At 44.1% G+C, this 23,343-nt stretch overlaps 1 protein-coding gene across 2 annotated transcripts in view; it reads right to left on the bottom strand.

The window, feature by feature from the left end:
• Positions 1 to 385: 385 nt before the first annotated feature.
• Positions 386 to 23,343, bottom strand: part of ssbp4 (single stranded DNA binding protein 4) — a 75,474-nt gene continuing 52,516 nt past the window's right edge. The window contains exons 6-18 of one of the 2 annotated variants that reach the window (XM_080832164.1): positions 10,719 to 10,802; positions 8,909 to 8,968; positions 6,845 to 6,911; positions 6,637 to 6,704; positions 5,710 to 5,777; positions 5,492 to 5,537; positions 5,345 to 5,380; positions 5,130 to 5,184; positions 4,875 to 4,945; positions 4,658 to 4,736; positions 3,856 to 3,884; positions 3,436 to 3,537; positions 386 to 3,257 (exon numbers count right to left, since the gene is read on the bottom strand). In XM_080832164.1, the coding sequence (XP_080688290.1) occupies positions 3,228 to 3,257; positions 3,436 to 3,537; positions 3,856 to 3,884; positions 4,658 to 4,736; positions 4,875 to 4,945; positions 5,130 to 5,184; positions 5,345 to 5,380; positions 5,492 to 5,537; positions 5,710 to 5,777; positions 6,637 to 6,704; positions 6,845 to 6,911; positions 8,909 to 8,968; positions 10,719 to 10,802 (795 nt within the window). In that variant the 3' untranslated portion in view covers positions 386 to 3,227. The remainder of the gene's footprint in view (positions 3,258 to 3,435; positions 3,538 to 3,855; positions 3,885 to 4,657; positions 4,737 to 4,874; positions 4,946 to 5,129; positions 5,185 to 5,344; positions 5,381 to 5,491; positions 5,538 to 5,709; positions 5,778 to 6,636; positions 6,705 to 6,844; positions 6,912 to 8,908; positions 8,969 to 10,718; positions 10,803 to 23,343) is intronic. The other variant, XM_080832165.1, reaches the window with a different exon arrangement.

Raw genomic sequence — 23,343 nt, 5'->3', positions numbered from 1 at the left:
GATGAGAAAAAAGACACAAACAGTACAAAATATCAAATTACATTTATTATTGATGCAGTCTTTTTTTGATAAGCAAATTTTTCCCGTTCAGTCTAAAGAAACTTTACAATATAAAGAAACATACAAAGGACATCTTTATTACCTACACAAGACACCTAAGTCCCTAAGACAAAGATCAAAGCTACCCTACCATGAAATACAAAGCAAACCTAAAGAGACAGACCGCTTCATATTAAATACTGTCGTGCCGCCAAATAGGACAATGAACGGTACATGAGATTCAAATCAACCCTTCCCTCAACTCCCTCCCCCCACCCAAGTCCACAATAGACACTTCCCCACCCCCACCCCCAATCCATTCTAATATTACACTATTATACAGCACAATAGAATTACAGAGATGGCCAACAGCTTAACAGAGAGAACTGACAGGATCTGTGAGCATCAGTTTATACAAGGCTTTTTAAAAGGGTCATAGAACTTGGCGTTACACTTAGAATACATATATTCTTGTGGTGTTTCTGTTCAGCAATAACACAAAATCCTTCATATTTTCACAAAATGGGGTTCTATTATTATTTAGAATGTGGTAAGCCGGTTATTGACTATATCATCATTGTCAACAATAATGATAGATTACTGGTAACTTGGTGTGGGTTGTGGTTTTAACAAATTCAGATGTCATACTTTAATGAGGGAGACACTGCTGCCCTGATTCAGTATTGAGGTCGGGATTAGTCTCACGTTCCCCCACTTCCTACGGCTATGGTTGACAACAACGAGGACAGAACCACTTATGCAGATTCAGACATATGGGTTGAACCATTCTGCAGGTCAAGTGATAACTGCCCCATTCTGCTCGTTTTGGACCATATTCTAAACCTGTAATCTGATTCAGATAATCTTTTCTATTGGGATCATGAATGTTAAGCTGTGAGAAATTAAAGGAGATTCCAGGTATTCTCTCTTTCCCAAGGGACAGTTAAACTCTTTTAAACGGTGATTCTATCTGAAAGGCTGCAGTTTCTGAAGCTTTACCATCTTTAAAAAAAATAAAAATAAAACATGGACAATTGATTTATACTCTTATCATCATCATCATTTTGTAAGCTGTATTCATTGGTAGTGACAGACATATCAAAACATGTCAATGATATCAAAATGCATTTTACAGTATTTACAAATAAGAACGAAGATGGGGTCAGGGTTCGGGCTGAGGGGGGTAAGAAGGGAGGAGCGTGGGGTCGGGTGGTGCTCTTCATGGTGGCTGAGGAGTATTGGGCAAGACATTCCTCCAGACAACCCCTAAGAGAGTCCATGACCTCCTGCCTGCTATGCTTAAGTCACTGCACTATGGCCCAGCAGCAGTCTTTCTCAGTTCAAATAAAAACCAACAGAATAGATTACAGACATATTATAGAGGCGGCAAGGGGCTATGGGTGGGGGAGGGGGAGGGTGTCAGCAGGGCTTGTGATTACAGCTGAGGTGTATGGCCAGACACCGCCACCAAGGGACGTGGTATTACTGTACATGATTAAAAGCAAACACATACACACTTGCCTGTCACACACACACACTTGCACACACACACACTTGCACACACACACACACTTGCACACACACACACACACACACACACACACACACACACACACACACACACCTCCAGCTTCATTAGTTTAGAGAGTGACCATGAGGATGACTGGAATACTGCTAACAGATGTTTCTGAATAATGACCTTTGAGTTACATCCCTCTAAACATGCATGCATAATTATGGGCTTTTCTCTTTTAAATTATTAAAATCAGAACATTTCAATCAATTTAATGATAACATCAGTGGAGGACATGTCAAGCAGTGAATGTGAGTATGTACGGAGTGATGTGGCTAAGAATAGACTTTACATGAGCCCATGTCCAAAGAGAGTGCTTCAACATTTTCCCCTACCTGATCACCATGTCACTCTTCCAAGTTGTGCTTTCAAAATAAATCAATAATCATTACATCAAAAATGTAGAAACAAGGCTGAAGAGGAGCTGTAGTTTCAAGGAGTCCATTATTTCCCTCCTCTGAAAAAAGGAAATAAATGTCTAACCTATGTGTGGTAGTGACAGGCTGGTTATGAGGATCAGCCTAAACTCAGGCAGTTCCTTTGAAACAAAAGGATGAGCACTTCTACGAGGAAACAAATGGTGCCTGGTAAAGAGAGCATGGAAAGTGTGTGTGCGTGTGTGCGTGTGTGTGTGTGTGTGTGTGTGTGTGTGTGTGTGTGTGTGTGTGTGTGTGTGTGGTGGGGGTTTCCAGTGCTGGACTGAGGAGTAGGACAATGGGAGCAGAGAGCAGGAGTAAAACCAGAGCATGGGTGGCCATCTTGGCAGACATTTTGAGGCTCTTCAGATGTGTGGAGTGGTGCTGATGCGAGTTCCACAGAGAGGACACAGGAAGAGGTATGTGCAGGGAGACATTTAAACAAACAAACAAAAAAAAATCTAGAACATGAGACAACAAACACCTAGAATCATGTAAACAGAAGTGTCATTGTGCATTTCTGAGTGTGTGCTTATTATATCGTCAATGCGGTTGAAATACAATGTGCCCTTTGCAGGTAAACCCATAACATTATTCCTACGTCATCTTAAAAATGTCAGTTGCGAGAATTATATAATCATTAATATTATCAATAAAATACAGACAACAGTAATGAAAAGTGTCACCCTAATATATCAACAGTTCAATTTTCTTTTAAAAATCCACACAACAATTGATACATCTAACAAATCAGATGTTTCTGACATGCTAAGTCAATTGCTGGGCGATGAAATATTCTCAGATTCAAAAGAAGAAACCAACAACAAAAAGTCTGAAAATAGGCCACCAGCCTTAGTTTCTGATTGGCTGGTTTGCTGAGAGGGGTTCCTGGAGGACTGACATGCCCCATGAGCCCTCAGTGCGTGAGGCTGGACAGGAAGCTGGAGCATGGGGAGGGTGGCAGAGGGCAGTCAGGTGGCTCTTCCTGGGCTGCTGTCACTACTCCCTGCTATCCCAGGAGGCCATGGGGCATCACCCGCTGTCCGAGAGGGAGTGGTGGTGGGTGGCAGACGAGGTGGGTTGAGGGGTAGGGAGGAGTGAGCCAAGATGCAGCAGAGAGAGGGATGGGTAACAAAGGGAAGGGAGAGATAAAAAACAAATAAAATAAAAAAACAAAAGGTAAAATGAAAAAAAGAAAATCACACACTCATTGTCATGTTGGGTGAATACTGCAAAAAAGAGAAGAGGGAGAGGAACAGCATTACACAAATGTTGATCAATAAGCAAATCTGACACACTATTTTATTCATGTTTATATAGGTACAGTGGTGGTCATAGCGGGTTGATCACTCTAAGGCTAAATGGATAAGAGGGGTAGGGATAGACAGGATAAGATTAGAGACTCACACTTTCGCTTTGGAATGGGTTTAAGAAATTTCCTCCCATCTCGCCGTCATCTCGCGGAGTGCCCGGGGGGTTGTTCATGCCTGCCATGTTGTTGGGAGAGTTCTAGAATATGGAACAGATGCATATAGTTTCACTCAAGAGAGTTTCAAATGAGAATGAGGCTCTGCGCTTGAGGGCACATTTGAAATCCCTGAGCTAGCCTGCTAGTCTGCAGAGACTTAAGGGGCGTATCAGACTGCTTTCTCATCGCTGCTAAATCAGCTCAACCATGCACCAGTTTAGGCACAATTTCTTTTAATAAGCAAATCCCAGCAGCAAATCCTTATCTGTTTTGTGACTGACTTACCAAACCACTGACACATTATTCATCTACATAAAATATTTTTACAGACAAAAAAAATATGAGTTAAATAATCTCACCTTTGGCAACCCATCCATGTCGCCAGAGCCTGCAAACAAACAAACAAATGTTAACAAACCACAGCATACTCACCTACTGCTTAGGCATTCCAAGCCTTGGCACATTCAAAATGTAACTAGTGGGAGAGACCCAGACCTGTGAGTCATGCCTTCTTAGAGATTATTTCTCAAAGTTTTTGGAAGACAATCATGTACATAATTTCAGGATTCAAAGGAATTCAGCTTTCACTATAGGCAGGCAGCTTACAATTCACTGCAGGATGCACTCTAATTGAGTCATTTCATGAGATAGCAGAGCAGACTGGCCTTGCTGATATTGGCCAGGGCTCACCTGTCAGCACAATCTATATGAACCCTCTGCAACCTACACTAGCTGACTTCTTGGGTTGTTCCTCTGAATTTCCACAAGGGGGTGCTACAGTACCATTTGAGGCGAACACTCTCTTTAATAGTTTTTTATTTTTTCACCCCTAATCACTCAGGTCTGACACAAGCCCTTTTATATCAACACATCTCCATATGTTCTCATTCATGGAAATCCCTCAGTGACCTCTGCTTCACCTGACCATGTCCACTCTCACTGCACAAATCATCTCCATTAATTGCTTGTGCGCATTGAGATTAAGAGAAAGACTCAGTGGTGCAGTTATTACCATAAACTAACCATAAACATACCAACACAGTCACATGATGTTTTATCCATCATGCAGCTCTGGTATATCACTTCATATCCTATTTCCCTTTTAAAAGCACCATTGACGATGTGTATGAGGAGCTTGTGTGTTGTCTGTGTGGAGCTCACCTAGTGATCCGTTCATATGATGTGGTTCCATTGCTCCCATACCACCCATCGGGCCATCAGGACCAGGACCCATAGGGAACTGCGGAAAGGCAATCATACACACACACACACACATGAATACAGAAAAATAACACGTGTAAACATCTCATCAGTGGCACAGTCACATAAAAATAAAGTTTGTGTGTGTGTGTGTGTGTTTGAGTGTGTGTTTACTTACGTTAGGCCTATTGCCGCCGGGGCCAATGGGGTTCATCATTGTGTAGATGTTTTCACTGGAGTTTGTGGAGTCTGGATGAGGAGAACACACAGACAAATGTGAACACATCCCTTTAATAAGTTCTCTGCCACACTTTCATAAAGTCCATACATGAAGAGATAATCGTTGCGAGTCAGGCGTTCATAACAGTCACTGTGCTGTGTCTGTTCTGATATACTAAGTCCAAAAACCCACGGTGGGATACATGACTCTCACCTCCTGGGCTGGGCATGATGGGAGTTCCCGGAGGCCCACTGCCACCTGGAGGGCCCTGCAACCCAAAGAGAACAGAGAGCAGTCGTTAGATATTAACAGTGCATGACTTCCATCCACAGGAACAGGTATGGTAACAAATGCACGCGCAGTGCACACAGGCTCACTCACACAAATAGACACAGGCATTCCAGTCACTGAAAATGGCCAAAACTTACCACATAGTTCCCTGGAGATGAGGACGAATAAGCTATCTGTAAAGTGACACCCAGATGTTAAGATTTTGTAACCATGGGGAAAGCAGGAACTATTCAAAATATCAAAAACAAAACTTGAAGTTAATAACAGTACTAGGGTCAACTCACTGAGTTTGCATTAGGGTTAGGCCATGGACCTCTTCCTCCAGGACCCCTGAGAGAGAGAGAGAGAGAGAGAGAGAGAGCGAGAGAGAGAGAGCGAGATAGAGAGAGAGCGAGATATAGAGAGAGCATAAATAAAAATGACACAACAAATCCCAAACAAAGAATGTTTCCCTTAGGAGGCCCTCAGACTAGTGAGAAAGGAGGTGTGCAGCCATACTTACATGTTCATCCCTGGCATTCCAGGCCCACCAAGTGAGTTGTGGGGAGGTCTCATCCCACCACCATAGTTCTGCACACACAGATATATATATATAGACGTACAAGGTCAGAGCTGTTCATTGAATCCCACCAAGATGACCAATATTTGAATCATGTGACGTGACATTGTTGCAATGCGTGTTTCTTTGTGGGATGGTGTGTGTCACTGTGTGTGCACGGGTGTGAGGAAGGGACAAAGTTTCCATTGTGCGTCTGTGTCTGTCTGAGTGTGTGTGAGTGTGTGTGTGTGTGTGTGTGAGGGTGTGAGTGAGTGTGAGTGTGTGTGTGTGTGTGTGTGTGAGTGTGTGAGAGTGACTCTCTCTGTTTCTGTTTGTGTGTGTCTGTGTGTGCTGTGTGGGGATGCAGCAGGGGACTCTGTATCACACTGTGAGAGTTGAGCTCAGCACAGCTTGTCTGTCAGGCTCAGTGCAGCTAAGCACGTCATTACAAATACACACACACACACGCACTCGCACACACAAACAGATGTTACAGCAGCTGCTAAGTCTCTGCCTGCCAGAAACACACACTTGCGTGGCTGCTGAGGATCATACTGATGCTGGTACAGCCACACGACACACCACTCACACACACACGATACCGGGCTGAAGCCAGCTGCATCCTCAGCACTCCCTCTCCTCTCCTCACTCTCTCTTTCTCTCTCTCTCGTTCACTCACTCAGTCCACACAAGAACCACACTCACTAACAGCCAGGGGGATAGGAGGGCATGCGAGAGCGAGACAGGGACCAGGGGATGTAAAAGAGGACAGAAGACAGAAAGTAAAGAAAAAGAAAAAAAAGAAAAGTAGAGCACTGGGGGAGAGAGAGAGGAGGATGAGGAGGAGGAGGAGGAGAGGGAAGGTAATGAGAAGAGGAAGAGGAAGTTTACCTGTGGACCCATGCCACCCATGCCTCTGGGGGGATTCATCCTCATAGGGCCGCCCATGTTCGGATGTCCTGCAGAGTGAAGACATCAGACATCACACATCAATACACACACACAAAAAGAGACATACACATGTGCACACGCACACAACACACACAACACACACACACACACGCATACACACACACACACACACACACACAGGACCTACCCTGCGGTCTGGTTGGGTCCAGGCTGTTGGGCAACAGTGGCTGTGATCCTGGAACTCCAACTGGAGGCTAAAAGAGAAAGGCAATAGATCATATTCATGCTTCAGGATGATCTACAAAGGAAATCGAAAGTTGCTGAGAGACTGAATGAGTGCCTGAATGAATGGCTGGGTGAAAGAGTGACAATGAGGAATAAAGTGAGTGCGATAGAGAGAGACATAGAATGTGGGAGTGAGATAAAAAGAATAAAAGTGCGCAACAACACGTTTTACAAAATTGCATCACTTGAGAAAGAGCGTGAATGAGTGAATGAACGACACAAAATGAGGGAACAAATAGATACAGTGCCACTTTAAAGTATGTGAACCCCTTGACCACTTAGGAGTTTTCTGTTGTTTTACCATGATTTTTCATTTTTTTCATCACCAATTTTCCATAGAAGGAATGTCAGGTTTATATTTATCATTTGCATGTACTTTTTTTAGAGGGAATTGTTTGAGTAGCCAAAAGACTACATGAAACATGGAATTAGTCAATTTCAAAAGTAAGTGAACCCCCAGCTGAATTGGTAAAGTCAAGCAGGTAACAGATTCAGTGAAACTTATTTGGGTGCTTAATTAGTCAATTAAGCAAACCGATCATCTGAGACATCCTTAGGGAAAGGTTTGGGCAACACAGATTAAAAGAGGGAGGAAACCAACCAAACTACTGTAGTGCCAAGGTGTACCCACACAGATCAACAATGCCGAAAGGAAACGAGATATCCGAGAACATCAGGATGAAGGTTCTGACAGCCCATCAGTCTTGGGAAAGCTATAAGACCATCTCCAAAAGATTCCAGCTCCATCCATCCATCCAAGACAAATAATTTAGAAATGGAGGGCATTCAACATGACCGCATCTCTGCCTAGAAGTGGACGCCCATCAAGACCATCACCAAGAAGCACCAGAAGAAGAATAAATCAGGTAAAAGTCAACCCACACATCACCTCTAAAGAGTTTCAGACCTCTCTGGCAGCATCTGGGGTAAATGTACATGGGTCTACAATCAGACGAAAATTGAATAGACATGACATTCATGATCGAGTTGCAAGAAGGAAGCCTCTGCTCTCAAGAAAGAACAAAACTGCCCGTTTCAACTTTGCCCGAGAGCACTTGGATAAACCAAAGGCCTTCTGGAAGTCCCTTCTTTAAACAGATGAGTCCGAGATAGAATTATTTTGTCACGATCAAAACCAACAATTTTCGTCTGATTGTAGACCCATGTACATTTACCCCAGATGATGCCAGAGAGGTCCAAAACTCTTTAGAGGTGATGTGTGGGTTGACTTTTACCTGATTTATTCTTCTTCTGGTCCTTCTTGGTGATGGTCTTGATGGGCGTCCACTTCTAGGCAGAGATGCGGTCATGTTGAATGCCCTCCATTTCAAAATTATTTGTCTTGGATGGATGGATGGAGCTGGAATCTTTTGGAGATGGTCTTATAGCTTTCCCAAGACTGATGGGCTGTCAGTACCTTCTTCCTGATGTTCTCGGATATCTCGTTTCCTCTCGGCATTGTTGATCTGTGTGGGTACACCTTGGCACTACAGTAGTTTGGTTGGTTTCCTCTCTCTTTTAATCTGTGTTGCCCAAACCTTTCCCTAAGGATGTCTCAGATGATCGGTTTGCTCAATTGACTAATTATTCACCCAATAAGTTTCACTGAATCTGTTACCTGCTTGACTTTATCAATTCAGCTGGGGGTTCACTTACTTTTGAAATGGACTAATTCCATGTTTCATGTAGTTTTTCAGCTTCTCAAACAATTTCCTCTAAACAAGTACATGCAAATGATAAACATAAACCTGACATTTCATCTATGGAAAATTGGTGATAAAAAAATGAAAAATCATGGTAAAACAACAGAAAACGCTTAAGTGCTCAAGGGGTTCACATACTTTCAAGTGGCACTGTAACTATGGTGTAAACCGGTCTGAATCACGAGACTGAAAACATCAGCTCTTATCACTGCTCAAGGCTAATCAAACGATACCCTGAGGCTAACATGGAGGCGTGTATTTACCTGGTTGGGCATGCGGAGGGATGGGCGAGGTCCACCTGGGTAGCGTGGCGACATGAAAGGCTGGAAGGAAGAGGAGGAGAGCATGAGCGTGGTCAGCTGGTGAGTGTTCTCCTATGCTGAATTAGACAAGTTTTACTCCGTCTGAACTAAATGTGGCTGAATCATTTCTAGTGCACAGGAGGACACTTGCATTGGCTTGATTACATCCAGTGCATTCAGGAGGTATTCAGATCCCTTCACTGTTTTCACATTTTGTTGTCACAGCCTTATGCTACAATCGTTTAAATTCATTTTTCCCCTCATCAACCTGCTCTGCATGCCCCATAATGACAAAGCAAAAACAGGATTTTAGAAATGTTTACAAATGTATTAAAAAAGAAAAACTGAAATATCACATTTACATAATTATTAAGACCCTTTACTCAGTACTTAGTTGAAGCACCTTTGGCAGCGATTACAGCCTTGAGTCTTCTTGGGTATGATTTGGGTATTTTCTGCCATTTTTCCCTCTAGATCCTCTCAAGCTCTGTCAGGTTGGATGGGGACTGTCAGCCATTTCCAAGTCTCTCCAGAGATGTTTGACTGGGTTCAAGCCAGGGCTCTGGCTGGGCCACTCAAAGACATTCACTGAGTTGTCCCTAAGCCACCCCTCTGTTGTCTTAGCTGTGTGCTTAGGGTAATTGTCCTTGGCGGTATGCTTAGGGTCATTATCCTGTTGGAAGGTGAACCTTTCAGCCTAGTCTGAGGTCCTGAGCGCTCTGGACCAGGTTTTCATTAAGGATATCTTTGTGCTTTGCTCCACTCAGCTAACTCTAACTCTAAAACCAAACCAGTCACCCAGGCCTTGCCACTGAAAAACACCCCCACAGCATGATACTGCCACCACCATGCTTCACTGTTGGGATGGTATGGGCTAGGTGATGAGCGGCCTGGACATAGCATTAGGAATTAAGGCCAAACTGTTCAATTATGGTCTCATCAGAACAGACAATCTTGTTTCTCACAGTCTGAGTCCTTTAAGTGCTTTTACGTGAACTCTTATTAGGCTTTCCTGTGTCTTTCCCTGAGGTGAGGCTTCCGGTTTGCCACTCTCCCATTAAGCCCATATCAGTGGAATGCTGCAGTGATGGTTGTCCTTCTGGAAGTTTGTCAGGACCTCTGGAGCTCAGGTCATCAGGTTCTTTGTCACCTCTCTTACCAAGGCCCTCCTCCCCATTAGCTCAGTTTGGTCGGGTGGCCAGTAATGGGAAGATTGGTTGTTCCATTCTCTTCAATTTAAGAATAATGGAGGCCATGGTGCTCTTGGAAACCCTCAATGTAGCAGAATTTGTTTGCAGCCTTCCCTAGATCTGTCCCTCGTCACAATCCTGTCTCTGAGGTTTGCAGGCAGTTCTTTCAACCTCATACCTTGGTTTTTGCTCTGATATGCATTGTCAGCTGTGAGACCTTATATTGACAGGTGTGCATTTCCAAATAATGTCCAATCAATTTAATTAACCAAAGTTGTACTGCAAAAAATTGGCCTAAATACATGTCAATGTGATATTTCTTTTTTCTTTTAATGTGCAAAAAGATCTAAAACCCTGTTTTCGCTTTGTCATTATGGGGTATTGAGTGTAGATTGATGAGGGAAGAAATTAATGGAAATGATTATAGCATAAGGCTGCAACTTAACAAAACGTGAAGTTTGTGTATGTGTAAGTGTATGGGCATGCATTCGTATGTCTGTCTGTGTGCGTGTGCGTGTGCGTGTGCGTGTGCGTGTGCGTGTGCGTGTGCGTGTGCGTGTGTGTGCGTGTGGGAGTCCTACCTGGCCGTGAGGTCCCATCATGGGGTTGTTGGGGTTGTGTGGAGGAGGCTGTGCGTGAGGGGACTGCTGTGACCCGGGAGGACCCTGGAAGAGACAGAGAAAGAGATGAGAGGAGGCAACACACACACACTCACACACACACACACACACACACACACACACACACACACACACACACACACACTGAACCACTTAGTGACATCATCTCCAAGGATTCATTTTATAATCCCTTTCTGTCAGCATCCTCCTAACACACACAAAACCAGGCCTTCTTGGTCACACACAAAAATCAGTCTACATGTTTACCTTTGGAGAGGGGGCTGGTGTCCCATTTCACAATATGCAGGGAGAGACTCAAATCTCAAAAACATCTGTTTATCAACACTCTCTCACACACACACTTTCGCAATTATTATGTACCAGCCTAATGACAAGATCTCAAACACCATCTCATTGGTCAAGAAAGCGGTGTGTGGAGATGGGTGTGGAGATAAGTGTGTGTGTGTGTGTGTGTGTGTGTGTGTGTGTGTGTGTGTGTGTGTGTGTGTACGTGCATGAGTGTCTGTGTGTTATCTGGTAAGCTTTGAGGCTCTCTGAGCTCTGGGTGTTCTCTGGGCTCCGTCTGACTGCTGGAATAGAACATGCATCTTATACGACTGTGTTCTTTTCTCACGGCTCCTAGAGCTTTAATAATGCAGCTCCTGGAGAAGCATGAAGTCTGCTCACTGAACCTCTTCAGCAACATGTCTCCTCACACACCAGGCTGCTCCACACCAATCCCTCATTAACACCAATCACACTCATCCTTCACCAACCGGATCTGTCTTTAAAAATGCTTTACTTGCTAAAAACGATCTGTGCATTTGTAATTAGCATTTTAATACAATGTAATAACTAATGCAGTGCCTGCATTGCACTAACATAACCTTGTATGGCAACTTCTGCTTTTGTTGTTTTTAGTTATTTCACATAAATTAAGATTGCTCAAATGGGAAAGAATGAACTAGTGATGAAGCCATTACAAGCTGAATCTACAGGCAATGCACAAAGCACCTGTGTTTTATGGCTGGATAACTGGACCATTCACTGGGTCATCAGTCCATAAGTAAACATACAAGAGCCACCTTAAGTAGCCAAGCAATACTGCTCATAAAATAATTATTTGAAAATTTCTCCTATTTTTCTAATTAGGTTTTCAGTGAGTATTCTCAAGCTAGTGCTGCTGGGTTATTTAACAACCTGACTTTGTTCTTGCTGTGCACTTAAGCTAGCTCAGCTGCACCAGGTAGATGAACCCCAGCAGAGGGGAGGGCACGCACTGCTGGATGCTTTTTGTCCAATCAGCACCTTGGGCCGGAACAGTCCCTTTCATAAAAGAATGGTGATTAGCTATTAGCTAATTATCACCCTCTTTCCCTCATGAAACTAACTGGCGTGGGAAGGTAGTGCAATTATCCCATCCCCCGGTCCAATGACCAAACACTCCAGATTGGATTTCCCATTATAAGGGTAACTGTTTCTGCATGGAACACAAGCTAATTACTGTCACACTGACATATTTCTCTGGCAGATTTTTCTGGACACAGAGCCCAGATGATTCTGAATTAAATGGTGAGCCTGGAGGGGGGGGGGGGGGTCATGTTATGAGGCATGGGCAGGCTTTTGTCACGCTGCGCTGGCATCTTAAGAGACGTGACCACTGGTGCTGATGAGGGACAATAATGCCCTGGACAACAGCAGCAGCAGTTTCATCAGCTGGAGAGAGAGCTCCTTCAGGAGGACACAGGAAATGCATTTGATGTTGCATACACAAACATGAAAAGGTGGAGTGCCTTTTGACCTGCACAGGAGCCATGTGACTGTGTGCATCTACATAAAAATGGGCTGCATTCAGTATTTTCACGTAGCCTAGCGGATGTACTGTCTATATATTGCAGGAGTGTATGCATACAAAACATTTGATCTGGGTGAATGACCATGTATGAGGGTGTGCATGTTTGTATGGCTGTCTGTATGTGTGTTTGTGTGAGTGTGTTTGTGTAAGTGTGTATGTGTGAGTGTGTATGTGTGTGTGTGTGTACGGAGAAGCATATGGACTTTACAGCACCACTGACGCTGCTGTGTGTCCCTGCAGGGAGAGATAAAACAGCCAAGCCAATGGCTCCTGTACAAACAACACGGCTGCACTGAGACTGTGTGTGTGTGTGTGTGTGTGTGAGTGTATGTTATGTATGTATGTATGTATGTGGTGTCTCTATGTGTTTGTGTGCCTGCGTGCGCACCTGTTTGTGTGTGTGTGTGTGTGTGTGTGTGTGTGTGTGTGTGTGTGTGTGTGTGGCAGGGAGGGTTAAATGAAGCAATTAATACAATCGTTTTCTACCCAGCTAAGGAGATAAGAGCTTGGCACTGCACCACGAAGCCATCAACAAAAGCCTCTCCATGCCTATCCCTGCCCAGATCTGCCTTGCAAATGAACATCCCATAATATTCACACACACAACCAGAGGTGAGACAAGCCTGAGCCTCCTACAGACGCGATACCAGCCGCCATCCTCTAGAGGGCAGTGTGTAACTATTCATCATTGGCCACGGCACAAAGCCCTCTGTGTGAGATCAGACACACAACTGTGCCGCTCATTGTTATTCACAGAAACATCCCCAGTCCTGCTGGCCGTGGGTAGGTGCATAATATGGCACACATGAAAACATATAATGTGGCAGCTGGACTATTAATAGCAGTGCACAGGGGAGCATCAACATATCTTCCTCTTAAAACAACTACGAGATATTTAGTGGTTCTAAAAGAGAAGAAGCAAAAAGTGTTCCTGAGGGGAACCTTGATTTTAAGGGTTCTGAGAAGAGCACCACTGAAGGTTCTACCCGAGACGGACTCAGGCCTGATGGCTTTTCTTCTAAAGATGAAACGAACCGCAGGAAGGGTTCTAGTCCCAGAATGACCTTCACAGTTGGCAGTCCACTGCAAAAAAAGCCAAACAAGTCTATAATATTTGCACAAGAACATCAGATTGTACAGCAGGAGGATAATTTTAACAACAGCCAACAAACAAACGAGATTCTTAGGATGTTTAACACCATCAGCGAGTGCCAAGACAAAAACCAGAACCAACTCATTACCAATAAGTCTATGAAACTCAAAACAGTCCCATTGTAGTTTGCAAGAATGGCTGGGGAAAAAGGACAAATGCAAGTAAACACGTGAAAACCTCAAGGTTACCTGCCTAGCCAGCCTGGGAACACCACGTCTTATAGGAGTTCATGAGTTGACTTTGACCTTGAGATCTCAGTGCTTATAGAGACACTCCACAATGACTTTATTGCATCACCACCATATAGAAAATGGGAGTTTCAGTCGGCTTGTATGTGCGGGTGTGCATGTAGGGGTGTGGTGTGAGTGTGTGGGTGTGTGTGTGTGTGTGTCTGTGTGTCACTCTGTGTATTTTATGTGTGTGTGGTAGAAAAGTAAATGTGCATTCAGTGAATTTGTATTTGTTGGCTTGCTCTATAGATACTTGAACAGCCAGCAGTCTAAAGGTGACTGGTTGTGGTTAAAGTTCTTCAGTATGGCCTGCTGTCCTCCTGCAACTAAGACACTGTCTGTCAGTTGAAAGTTGGAATCCATCGCCATCATTTCTTCCATCATGTCATTTCCCCTGTTCTCTCAATTTTTTTGTTCCCTCCATGTCTCTGTCACTCAACATGTCCAAACCCCTAATCCGAGCTCACCCTCTTCCTGTCTTTCTTTCTCTCCTCTCTCCCTCCCCCCCGCACAGAGGCCAGTCTCCTCAGAGCAGTGGAGTTGGGACGTGTGGTTATTAGGCAGCCAGACCCCTGCTGTACCACTGATCTGGGCGCAGCTCCAAAACACAAGCTCCCCGGCCTGCTCTCCCTCTCCAAAAAAACCTCCCCCTAGTCTCCCTCTCCCTCTGTCGCTCTCTCTCTCTCTCTCTCTCTCTCTCTCTCTCTCTTTAGATGCATGAAGTGGCATATCGGTAACATTGCTCTCTTTTCCACTCCTAAAAACAGACAAATACTTTTTTTAGTTAATTTAACATATTAAACTAATACTGTGAACTTCCTTTATGACATATATTGGTCAATTATTTTTTTTGTTTAGCCATTTTAATTTTATGCATAGTTATGTCATGACAATGTTACAGATATGCCACAAGCTATATCTTCACCATTACTGGAGAGAATGTGAATGTTTTTACAGATTCTTGGGGCAATTTCTAGCTATATATTACCTGCATTTATTCTCCCTAAAGTTTTTGCTTAGTTTTTTTTTGGTCAATTGTTTTCACCGGAAAGACATCCTACGTTCCTATGAGAGTGCATACACATAAAGTTCGTAACTGGTTATAAGATTGGAGAGTTTTTTACAAGCTCTGCATTAGCAAAAATAGTGATTTTTTGGTATATTCCAGTTGCAGGGATCCTTTGCATCAGCCTCAGTTAATTTCAAATAGATTCCTCTAATTTTGACAGAATTATTTAAGTTTTATCTTTTGAAATCATGTTACCGATATGCCAACCGATATGCCATAATATCCCAACCTGTTTTTTGTTGTTAAAACACTTTGGAAATACTATAATCATTTTTTTTTTCATTGAAAAAGAGAAAGAACATCTAACCCTCCAGAAACATAAGATTTATTAACCAAAATATTACCATTTTATGTTTTAATTTGACTGTAATACCAAATTGTGGCATATCGGTAACATTTTTTTAAATTGTTGTATTTTTGTCATTATCACATGAAGGAACAAAATATGAAACTGTTTTGTAAGAACCTAATACCATGTTTCAGTTTATGTAACAATACTTGAGAAATGTGTTTAGTATTGGACAAATATATGATGTTTGTGTATTTTTGTGGCAATTCGGTAACGCAGCCTAGGGTTAGTTTTGGAGAAGCTATTTATGATGTGGCCAAATTATTCATCTTATTAGGTTATTTGGCTACGAATGAAGTAATGTGAAGAGTTTTGAAAACATTCAGACATTATAAGCATTTCCTATTTGCAATTTTAGTAATAGCGAATTTAAAAGAAAATATTACTAACTATTGGGTTGCAAAACATTCATAAATTTCTCTTTCTAGGACATTTTTTTAAATATGCGGTGTGTCTAAAATGGTCTTGGATTGCTTAAGCAGCATTAAAGAAACATCACATCTTAATGGGCACAATGTCTCACCCTGTATCTTTATACGCTGCCACTATTGTATCTTTATAGCTGCCACTATTGTCCACCATAGTGGAGAATCATTTAAACCTCTATAAACTATACATTTAATGAAAGCTCATGAAGTGTACATGTCATTTAACATCTTATTTGGCACATCAGATGTGTCTATATGGATGTAGAAAACAACTATCCGCACTAAGTGCATACTAAATTTACGCCACTCGTCACGACTGAATGAGTCAGGATGACCCGCACCATAGTGGAGATCATTTAAACCTCTATAAACTACACGTTTAATGAAAGCTCATGAAGTGTACATGTCATTTAACATCTTATTTGGCACATCAGATGTGTCTATATGGATGTAGAAAACAACTATCCGCACTAAGTGCATACTAAATTTACGCCACTCGTCACGACTGAATGAGTCAGGATGACCCGCACCATAGTGGAGATCATTTAAACCTCTATAAATTATACATTTAATGAAAGCTCATGAAGTGTACATGTCATTTAACATCTTATTTGGCACATCAGATGTTTCTATATGGATGTAGAAAACAACTATCCGTACTAAGTGCATACGAAATTCACGCCACTTGTCACGACTGAATGAGTCAGGATGACCCGCACCATAGTGGAGAATCATTTAGACCTCTATAAACTATACATTTAATGAAAGCTCATGAAGTGTACATGTCATTTAACATCTTATTTGGCACATCAGATGTGTCTATATGGATGTAGAAAACAACTATCCGCACTAAGTGCATACTAAATTCACGCCACTCGTCACGACTGAATGAGTCAGGATGACCCGCACCATAGTGGAGATCATTTAAACCTCTATAAATTATACATTTAATGAAAGCTAATGAAGTGTACATGTCATTTAACATCTTATTTGGCACATCAGATGTTTCTATATGGATGTAGAAAACAACTATCCGTACTAAGTGCGTACTAAATTTACGCCACTCGTCACAACTGAATGAGTCAGGATGACCCGCACCATAGTGGAGATCATTTAAACCTCTATAAACTATACATTTAATGAAAGCTCATGAAGTGTACATGTCATTTAACATCTTATTTGGCACATCAGATGTGTCTATATGGATGTAGAAAACAACTATCCGTACTAAGTGCATACGAAATTTACGCCACTCGTCACGACTGAATGAGTCAGGATGACCCGCACCATAGTGGAGAATCATTTAGACCTCTATAAACTATACATTTCATGAAAGCTCATGAAGTGTACATGTCATTTAACAGCTTATTTGGCACATCAGATGTGTCTATATGGATGTAGAAAACAACTATCCGCACTAAGTGCATTCTAAATTCACGCCACTCGTCACGACTGAATGAGTCAGGATGACCCGCACCATAGTGGAGAATCATTTAGACCTCTATAAACTATACATTTAATGAAAGCTCATGAAGTGTACATGTCATTTAACATCTTATTTGGCACATCAGATGTTTCTATATGGATGTAGAAAACAACTATCCGTACTAAGTGCATACTAAATTTACGCCACTCGTCACGACTGAATGAGTCAGGATGACCCGCACCATAGTGGAGATCATTTAAACCTCTATAAACTATACATTTAATGAAAGCTCATGAAGTGTACATGTCATTTAACATCTTATTTGGCACATCAGATGTGTCTATATGGATGTAGAAAACAACTATCTGTACTAAGTGCATACGAAATTTACGCCACTCGTCACGACTGAATGAGTCAGGATGACCCGCACCATAGTGGAGAATCATTTAGACCTCTATAAACTACACATTTAATGAAAGCTCATGAAGTGTACATGTCATTTAACATCTTATTTGGCACATCCGCACTAAGTGCATACTAAATTTACGCCACTCGTCACGACTGAATGAGTCAGGATGACCCGCACCATAGTGGAGATCATTTAAACCTCTATAAATTATACATTTAATGAAAGCTCATAAAGTGTACATGTCATTTAACATCTTATTTGGCACATCAGATGTTTCTATATGGATGTAGAAAACAACTATCCGTACTAAGTGCATACTAAATTGCCCACCTTAGACAGTCTCTCTGCTCTGCCCACCTTAGACAGTCTCTCTGCCCACCTTAGACAGTCTCTCTGCTCTGCCCACCTTAGACAGTCTCTCTGCTCTGCCCACCCTAGACAGTCTCTCTGCTCTGCCCACCCTAGACAGTCTCTCTGCTCTGCCCACCTTAGACAGTCTCTCTGCCCACCTTAGACAGTCTCTCTGCTCTGCCCACCCTAGACAGTCTCTCTGCTCTGCCCACCTTAGACAGTCTCTCTGCTCTGCCCACCTTAGACAGTCTCTCTGCTCTGCCCACCTTAGACAGTCTCTCTGCTCTGCCCACCCTAGACAGTCTCTCTGCTCTGCCCACCTTAGACAGTCTCTCTAACCACCTTAGACAGTCTCTCTGCTCTGCCCACCTTAGACAGTCTCTCTGCTCTGCCCACCTTAGACAGTCTCTCTGTTCTGCCCACCCTAGAGAGTCTCTCTGCTCTGCCCACCTTAGACAGTCTCTCTGCTCTGCCCACCCTAGATAGTCTCTCTGCTCTGCCCACCTTAGACAGTCTCTCTGCCCACCTTAGACAGTCTCTCTGCTCTGCCCACCTTAGACAGTCTCTCTGCTCTGCCCACCTTAGACAGTGTCTCTGCTCTGTCCACCTTAGACAGTCTCTCTGCTCTGCCCACCCTAGACAGTCTCTCTGCTCTGCCCACCTTAGACAGTCTCTCTGCTCTGCCCACCCTAGACAGTCTCTCTGCTCTAACCACCCTAGACAGTCTCTCTGCTCTGCCCACCTTAAACAGTCTCTCTGCACACCTTAAACAGTCTCTCTGCTCTGCCCACCCTAGACAGTCTCTCTGCTCTGCCCACCCTAGACAGTCTCTCTGCTCTGCCCACCTTAGACAGTCTCTCTGCCCACCTAAGACAGTCTCTCTGCTCTGCCCACCCTAGACAGTCTGTCTGCTCTGCCCACCCTAGACAGTCTCTCTGCTCTGCCCACCTCAGACAGTCTCTCTGCTCTGCCCACCCTAGAGAGTCTCTCTGCTCTGCCCACCCTAGACAGTCTCTCTGCTCTGCCCACCCTAGACAGTCTCTCTGCTCTGCCCACCTTAGACAGTCTCTCTGCCCACCCTAGACAGTCTCTCTGCTCTGCCCACCCTAGACAGTCTCTCTGCTCTGCCCACCCTAGACAGTCTCTCTGCTCTGCCCACCCTAGACAGTCTCTCTGCTCTGCCCACCTTAGACAGTCTCTCTGCCCACCTTAGACAGTCTCTCTGCTCTGCCCACCCTAGACAGTCTCTCTGCTCTGCCCACCTTAGACAGTCTCTCTGCTCTACCCACCCTTGACAGTCTGTCTGCTCTGCCCACCCTAGACAGTCTCTCTGCTCTGCCCACCTCAGACAGTCTGTCTGCTCTGCCCACCCTAGACAGTCTCTCTGCTCTGCCCACCTCAGACAGTCTCTCTGCTCTGCCCACCCTAGAGAGTCTCTCTGCTCTGCCCACCTTAGACAGTCTCTCTGCTCTACCCACCCTTGACAGTCTGTCTGCTCTGCCCACCTAAGACAGTCTCTCTGCTCTGCCCACCCTAGACAGTCTGTCTGCTCTGCCCACCCTAGACAGTCTCTCTGCTCTGCCCACCTCAGACAGTCTCTCTGCTCTGCCCACCCTAGAGAGTCTCTCTGCTCTGCCCACCTTAGACAGTCTCTCTGCTCTGCCAACCCTAGACAGTCTCTCTGCTCTGCCCACCTTAGACAGTCTCTCTGCCCACCTTAGACAGTCTCTCTGCTCTGCCCACCCTAGACAGTCTCTCTGCTCTGCCCACCTTAGACAGTCTCTCTGCTCTGCCCACCTTAGACAGTCTCTCTGCTCTGCCAACCCTAGACAGTCTCTATGCTCTGCCCACCTAAGACAGTCTCTCTGCCCACCTTAGACAGTCTCTCTGCTCTGCCCACCCTAGACAGTCTCTCTGCTCTGCCCACCTTAGACAGTCTCTCTGCTCTGCCCACCTTAGACAGTCTCTCTGCTCTGCCCACCTTAGACAGTCTCTCTGCTCTGCCCACCTTAGACAGTCTCTCTGCTCTGCCCACCTAAGACAGTCTCTCTGCTCTGCCCACCTAAGACAGTCTCTCTGCCCACCTTAGACAGTCTCTCTGCTCTGCCCACCTTAGACAGTCTCTCTGCTCTGCCCACCTTAGACAGTCTCTCTGCTCTGCCCACCCTTGACAGTCTCTCTGCTCTGCCCACAAAAGACAGTCTCTCTGCCCACCTAAGACAGTCTCTCTGCTCTGCCCACCCTAGACAGTCTCTATGCTCTGCCCACCTAAGACAGTCTCTCTGCCCACCTTAGACAGTCTCTCTGCTCTGCCCACCCTAGACAGTCTCTCTGCTCTGCCCACCCTAGACAGTCTCTCTGCTCTGCCAACCCTAGATAGTCTCTCTGCTCTGCCCACCTAAGACAGTCTCTCTGCCCACCTTAGACAGTCTCTCTGCTCTGCCCACCTAAGACAGTCTCTCTGCTCTGCCCACCTTAGACAGTCTCTCTGCTCTGCCCACCTAAGACAGTCTCTCTGCCCTGCCCACCTAAGACAGTCTCTCTGCCCCCTTAGACAGTCTCTCTGCTCTGCCCACCTTAGACAGTCTCTCTGCTCTGCTCACCCTAGACAGTCTCTCTGCTCTGCCCACCTAAGACAGTCTCTCTGCCCACCTAACACAGTCTCTCTGCTCTGCCCACCCTAGACAGTCTCTATGCTCTGCCCACCTAAGACAGTCTCTCTGCCCACCTTAGACAGTCTCTCTGCTCTGCCCACCCTAGACAGTCTCTCTGCTCTGCCCACCCTAGACAGTCTCTCTGCTCTGCCAACCCTAGACAGTCTCTCTGCTCTGCCCACCTAAGACAGTCTCTCTGCCCACCTTAGACAGTCTCTCTGCTCTGCCCACCCTAGACAGTCTCTCTGCTCTGCCCACCTAAGACAGTCTCTCTGCTCTGCCCACCTTAGACAGTCTCTCTGCTCTGCCCACCTTAGACAGTCTCTCTGCTCTGCCCACCCTAGACAGTCTCTCTGCTCTGCTCACCTAAGACAGTCTCTCTGCTCTGCCCACCTTAGACAGTCTCTCTGCTCTGCCCACCTTAGACAGTCTCTCTGCCCACCTAAGACAGTCTCTCTGCCCACCTTAGACAGTCTCTCAGCTCTGCCCACCCTAGACAGTCTCTCAGCTCTGCCCACCCTAGACAGTCTCTCAGCTCTGCCCACCCTAGACAGTCTCTCTGCTCTGCCCACCCTAGACAGTCTCTCAGCTCTGCCCACCCTAGACAGTCTCTCAGCTCTGCCCACCCTAGACAGTCTCTCTGCTCTGCCACCCTTAGACAGTCTCTCTGCTCTGCCCTGCTCTGCCCACCTTAGACAGTCTCTCTGCTCTGCCCACCTAAGACAGTCTCTCTGCTCTGCCCACCCTAGACAGTCTCTCTGTCATCCTGACTCATTTAGTAGTGACGAGTGGCGTAAATTTCGTATGCACTTAGTACGGATAGTTGTTTTCTACATCCATATAGACACATCTGATGTGCCAAATAAGATGTTAAATGACATGTACACTTCATGAGCTTTCATTAAATGTATAGTTTATAGAGGTTTAAATGATCTCCACTATGGTGCGGGTCATCCTGACTCATTCAGTCGTGACGAGTGGCGTAAATTTAGTATGCACTTAGTGCGGATAGTTGTTTTCTACATCCATATAGACACATCTGATGTGCCAAATAAGATGTTAAATGACATGTACACTTCATGAGCTTTCATTAAATGTATAGTTTATAGAGGTCTAAATGATTCTCCACTATGGTGCGGGTCATCCTGACTCATTCAGTCGTGACGAGTGGCGTGAATTTAGAATGCACTTTGTGCGGATAGTTGTTTTCTACATGCATATAGACACATCTGATGTGCCAAATAAGATGCTAAATGACATGTACACTTCATGAGCTTTCATTAAATGTGTAGTTTATAGAGGTCTAAATGATTCTCCACTATGGTGCGGGTCATCCTGACTCATTCAGTCGTGACGAGTGGCGTAAATTTCGTATGCACTTAGTACGGATAGTTGTTTTCTACATCCATATAGACACATCTGATGTGCCAAATAAGATGTTAAATGACATGTACACTTCATGAGCTTTCATTAAATGTATAGTTTATAGAGGTCTAAATGATCTCCACTATGGTGCGGGTCATCCTGACTCATTCAGTCGTGACGAGGGCGTGAATTTAGTATGCACTTAGTGCGGATAGTTGTTTTCTACATCCATAAAGACACATCTGATGTGCCAAATAAGATGTTAAATGACATGTACACTTCATGAGCTTTCATTAAATGTATAGTTTATAGAGGTCTAAATGATTCTCCACTATGGTGCGGGTCATCCTGACTCATTCAGTCGTGACGAGTGGCGTAAATTTCGTATGCACTTAGTACGGATAGTTGTTTTCTACATCCATATAGAAACATCTGATGTGCCAAATAAGATGTTAAATGACATGTACACTTCATGAGCTTTCATTAAATGTGTAGTTTATAGAGGTCTAAATGATTCTCCACTATGGTGCGGGTCATCCTGACTCATTCAGTCGTGACGAGTGGCGTAAATTTCGTATGCACTTAGTACGGATAGTTGTTTCTACATCCATATAGAAACATCTGATGTGCCAAATAAGATGTTAAATGACATGTACACTTCATGAGCTTTCATTAAATGTATAATTTATAGAGGTTTAAATGATCTCCACTACGGTGCGGGTCATCCTGACTCATTCAGTCGTGACGAGTGGCGTGAATTTCGTATGCACTTAGTGCGGATAGTTGTTTTCTACATCCATATAGAAACATCTGATGTGCCAAATAAGTTGTTAAATGACATGTACACTTCATGAGCTTTCATTAAATGTATAATTTATAGAGGTCTAAATGATTTTCCACTATGGTGCGGGTCATCCTGACTCATTCAGTCGTGACGAGTGGCGTAAATTTCGTATGCACTTAGTACGGATAGTTGTTTTCTACATCCATATAGACACATCTGATGTGCCAAATAAGATGTTAAATGACATGTACACTTCATGAGCTTTCATTAAATGTATAGTTTATAGAGGTTTAAATGATCTCCACTATGGTGCGGGTCATCCTGACTCATTCAGTCGTGACGAGTGGCGTGAATTTCGTATGCACTTAGTGCGGATAGTTGTTTTCTACATCCATATAGACACATCTGATGTGCCAAATAAGTTGTTAAATGACATGTACACTTCATGAGCTTTCATTAAATGTATAATTTATAGAGGTCTAAATGATTCTCCACTATGGTGCGGGTCATCCT

Source organism: Sprattus sprattus, assembly GCF_963457725.1.
Source record: "Sprattus sprattus genome assembly, chromosome: 2".
Taxonomy (NCBI): domain Eukaryota; kingdom Metazoa; phylum Chordata; class Actinopteri; order Clupeiformes; family Clupeidae; genus Sprattus; species Sprattus sprattus.
Note: the sequence above shows the minus strand (reverse complement) of the source record. Positions and strands in the feature narration are given on the sequence as shown.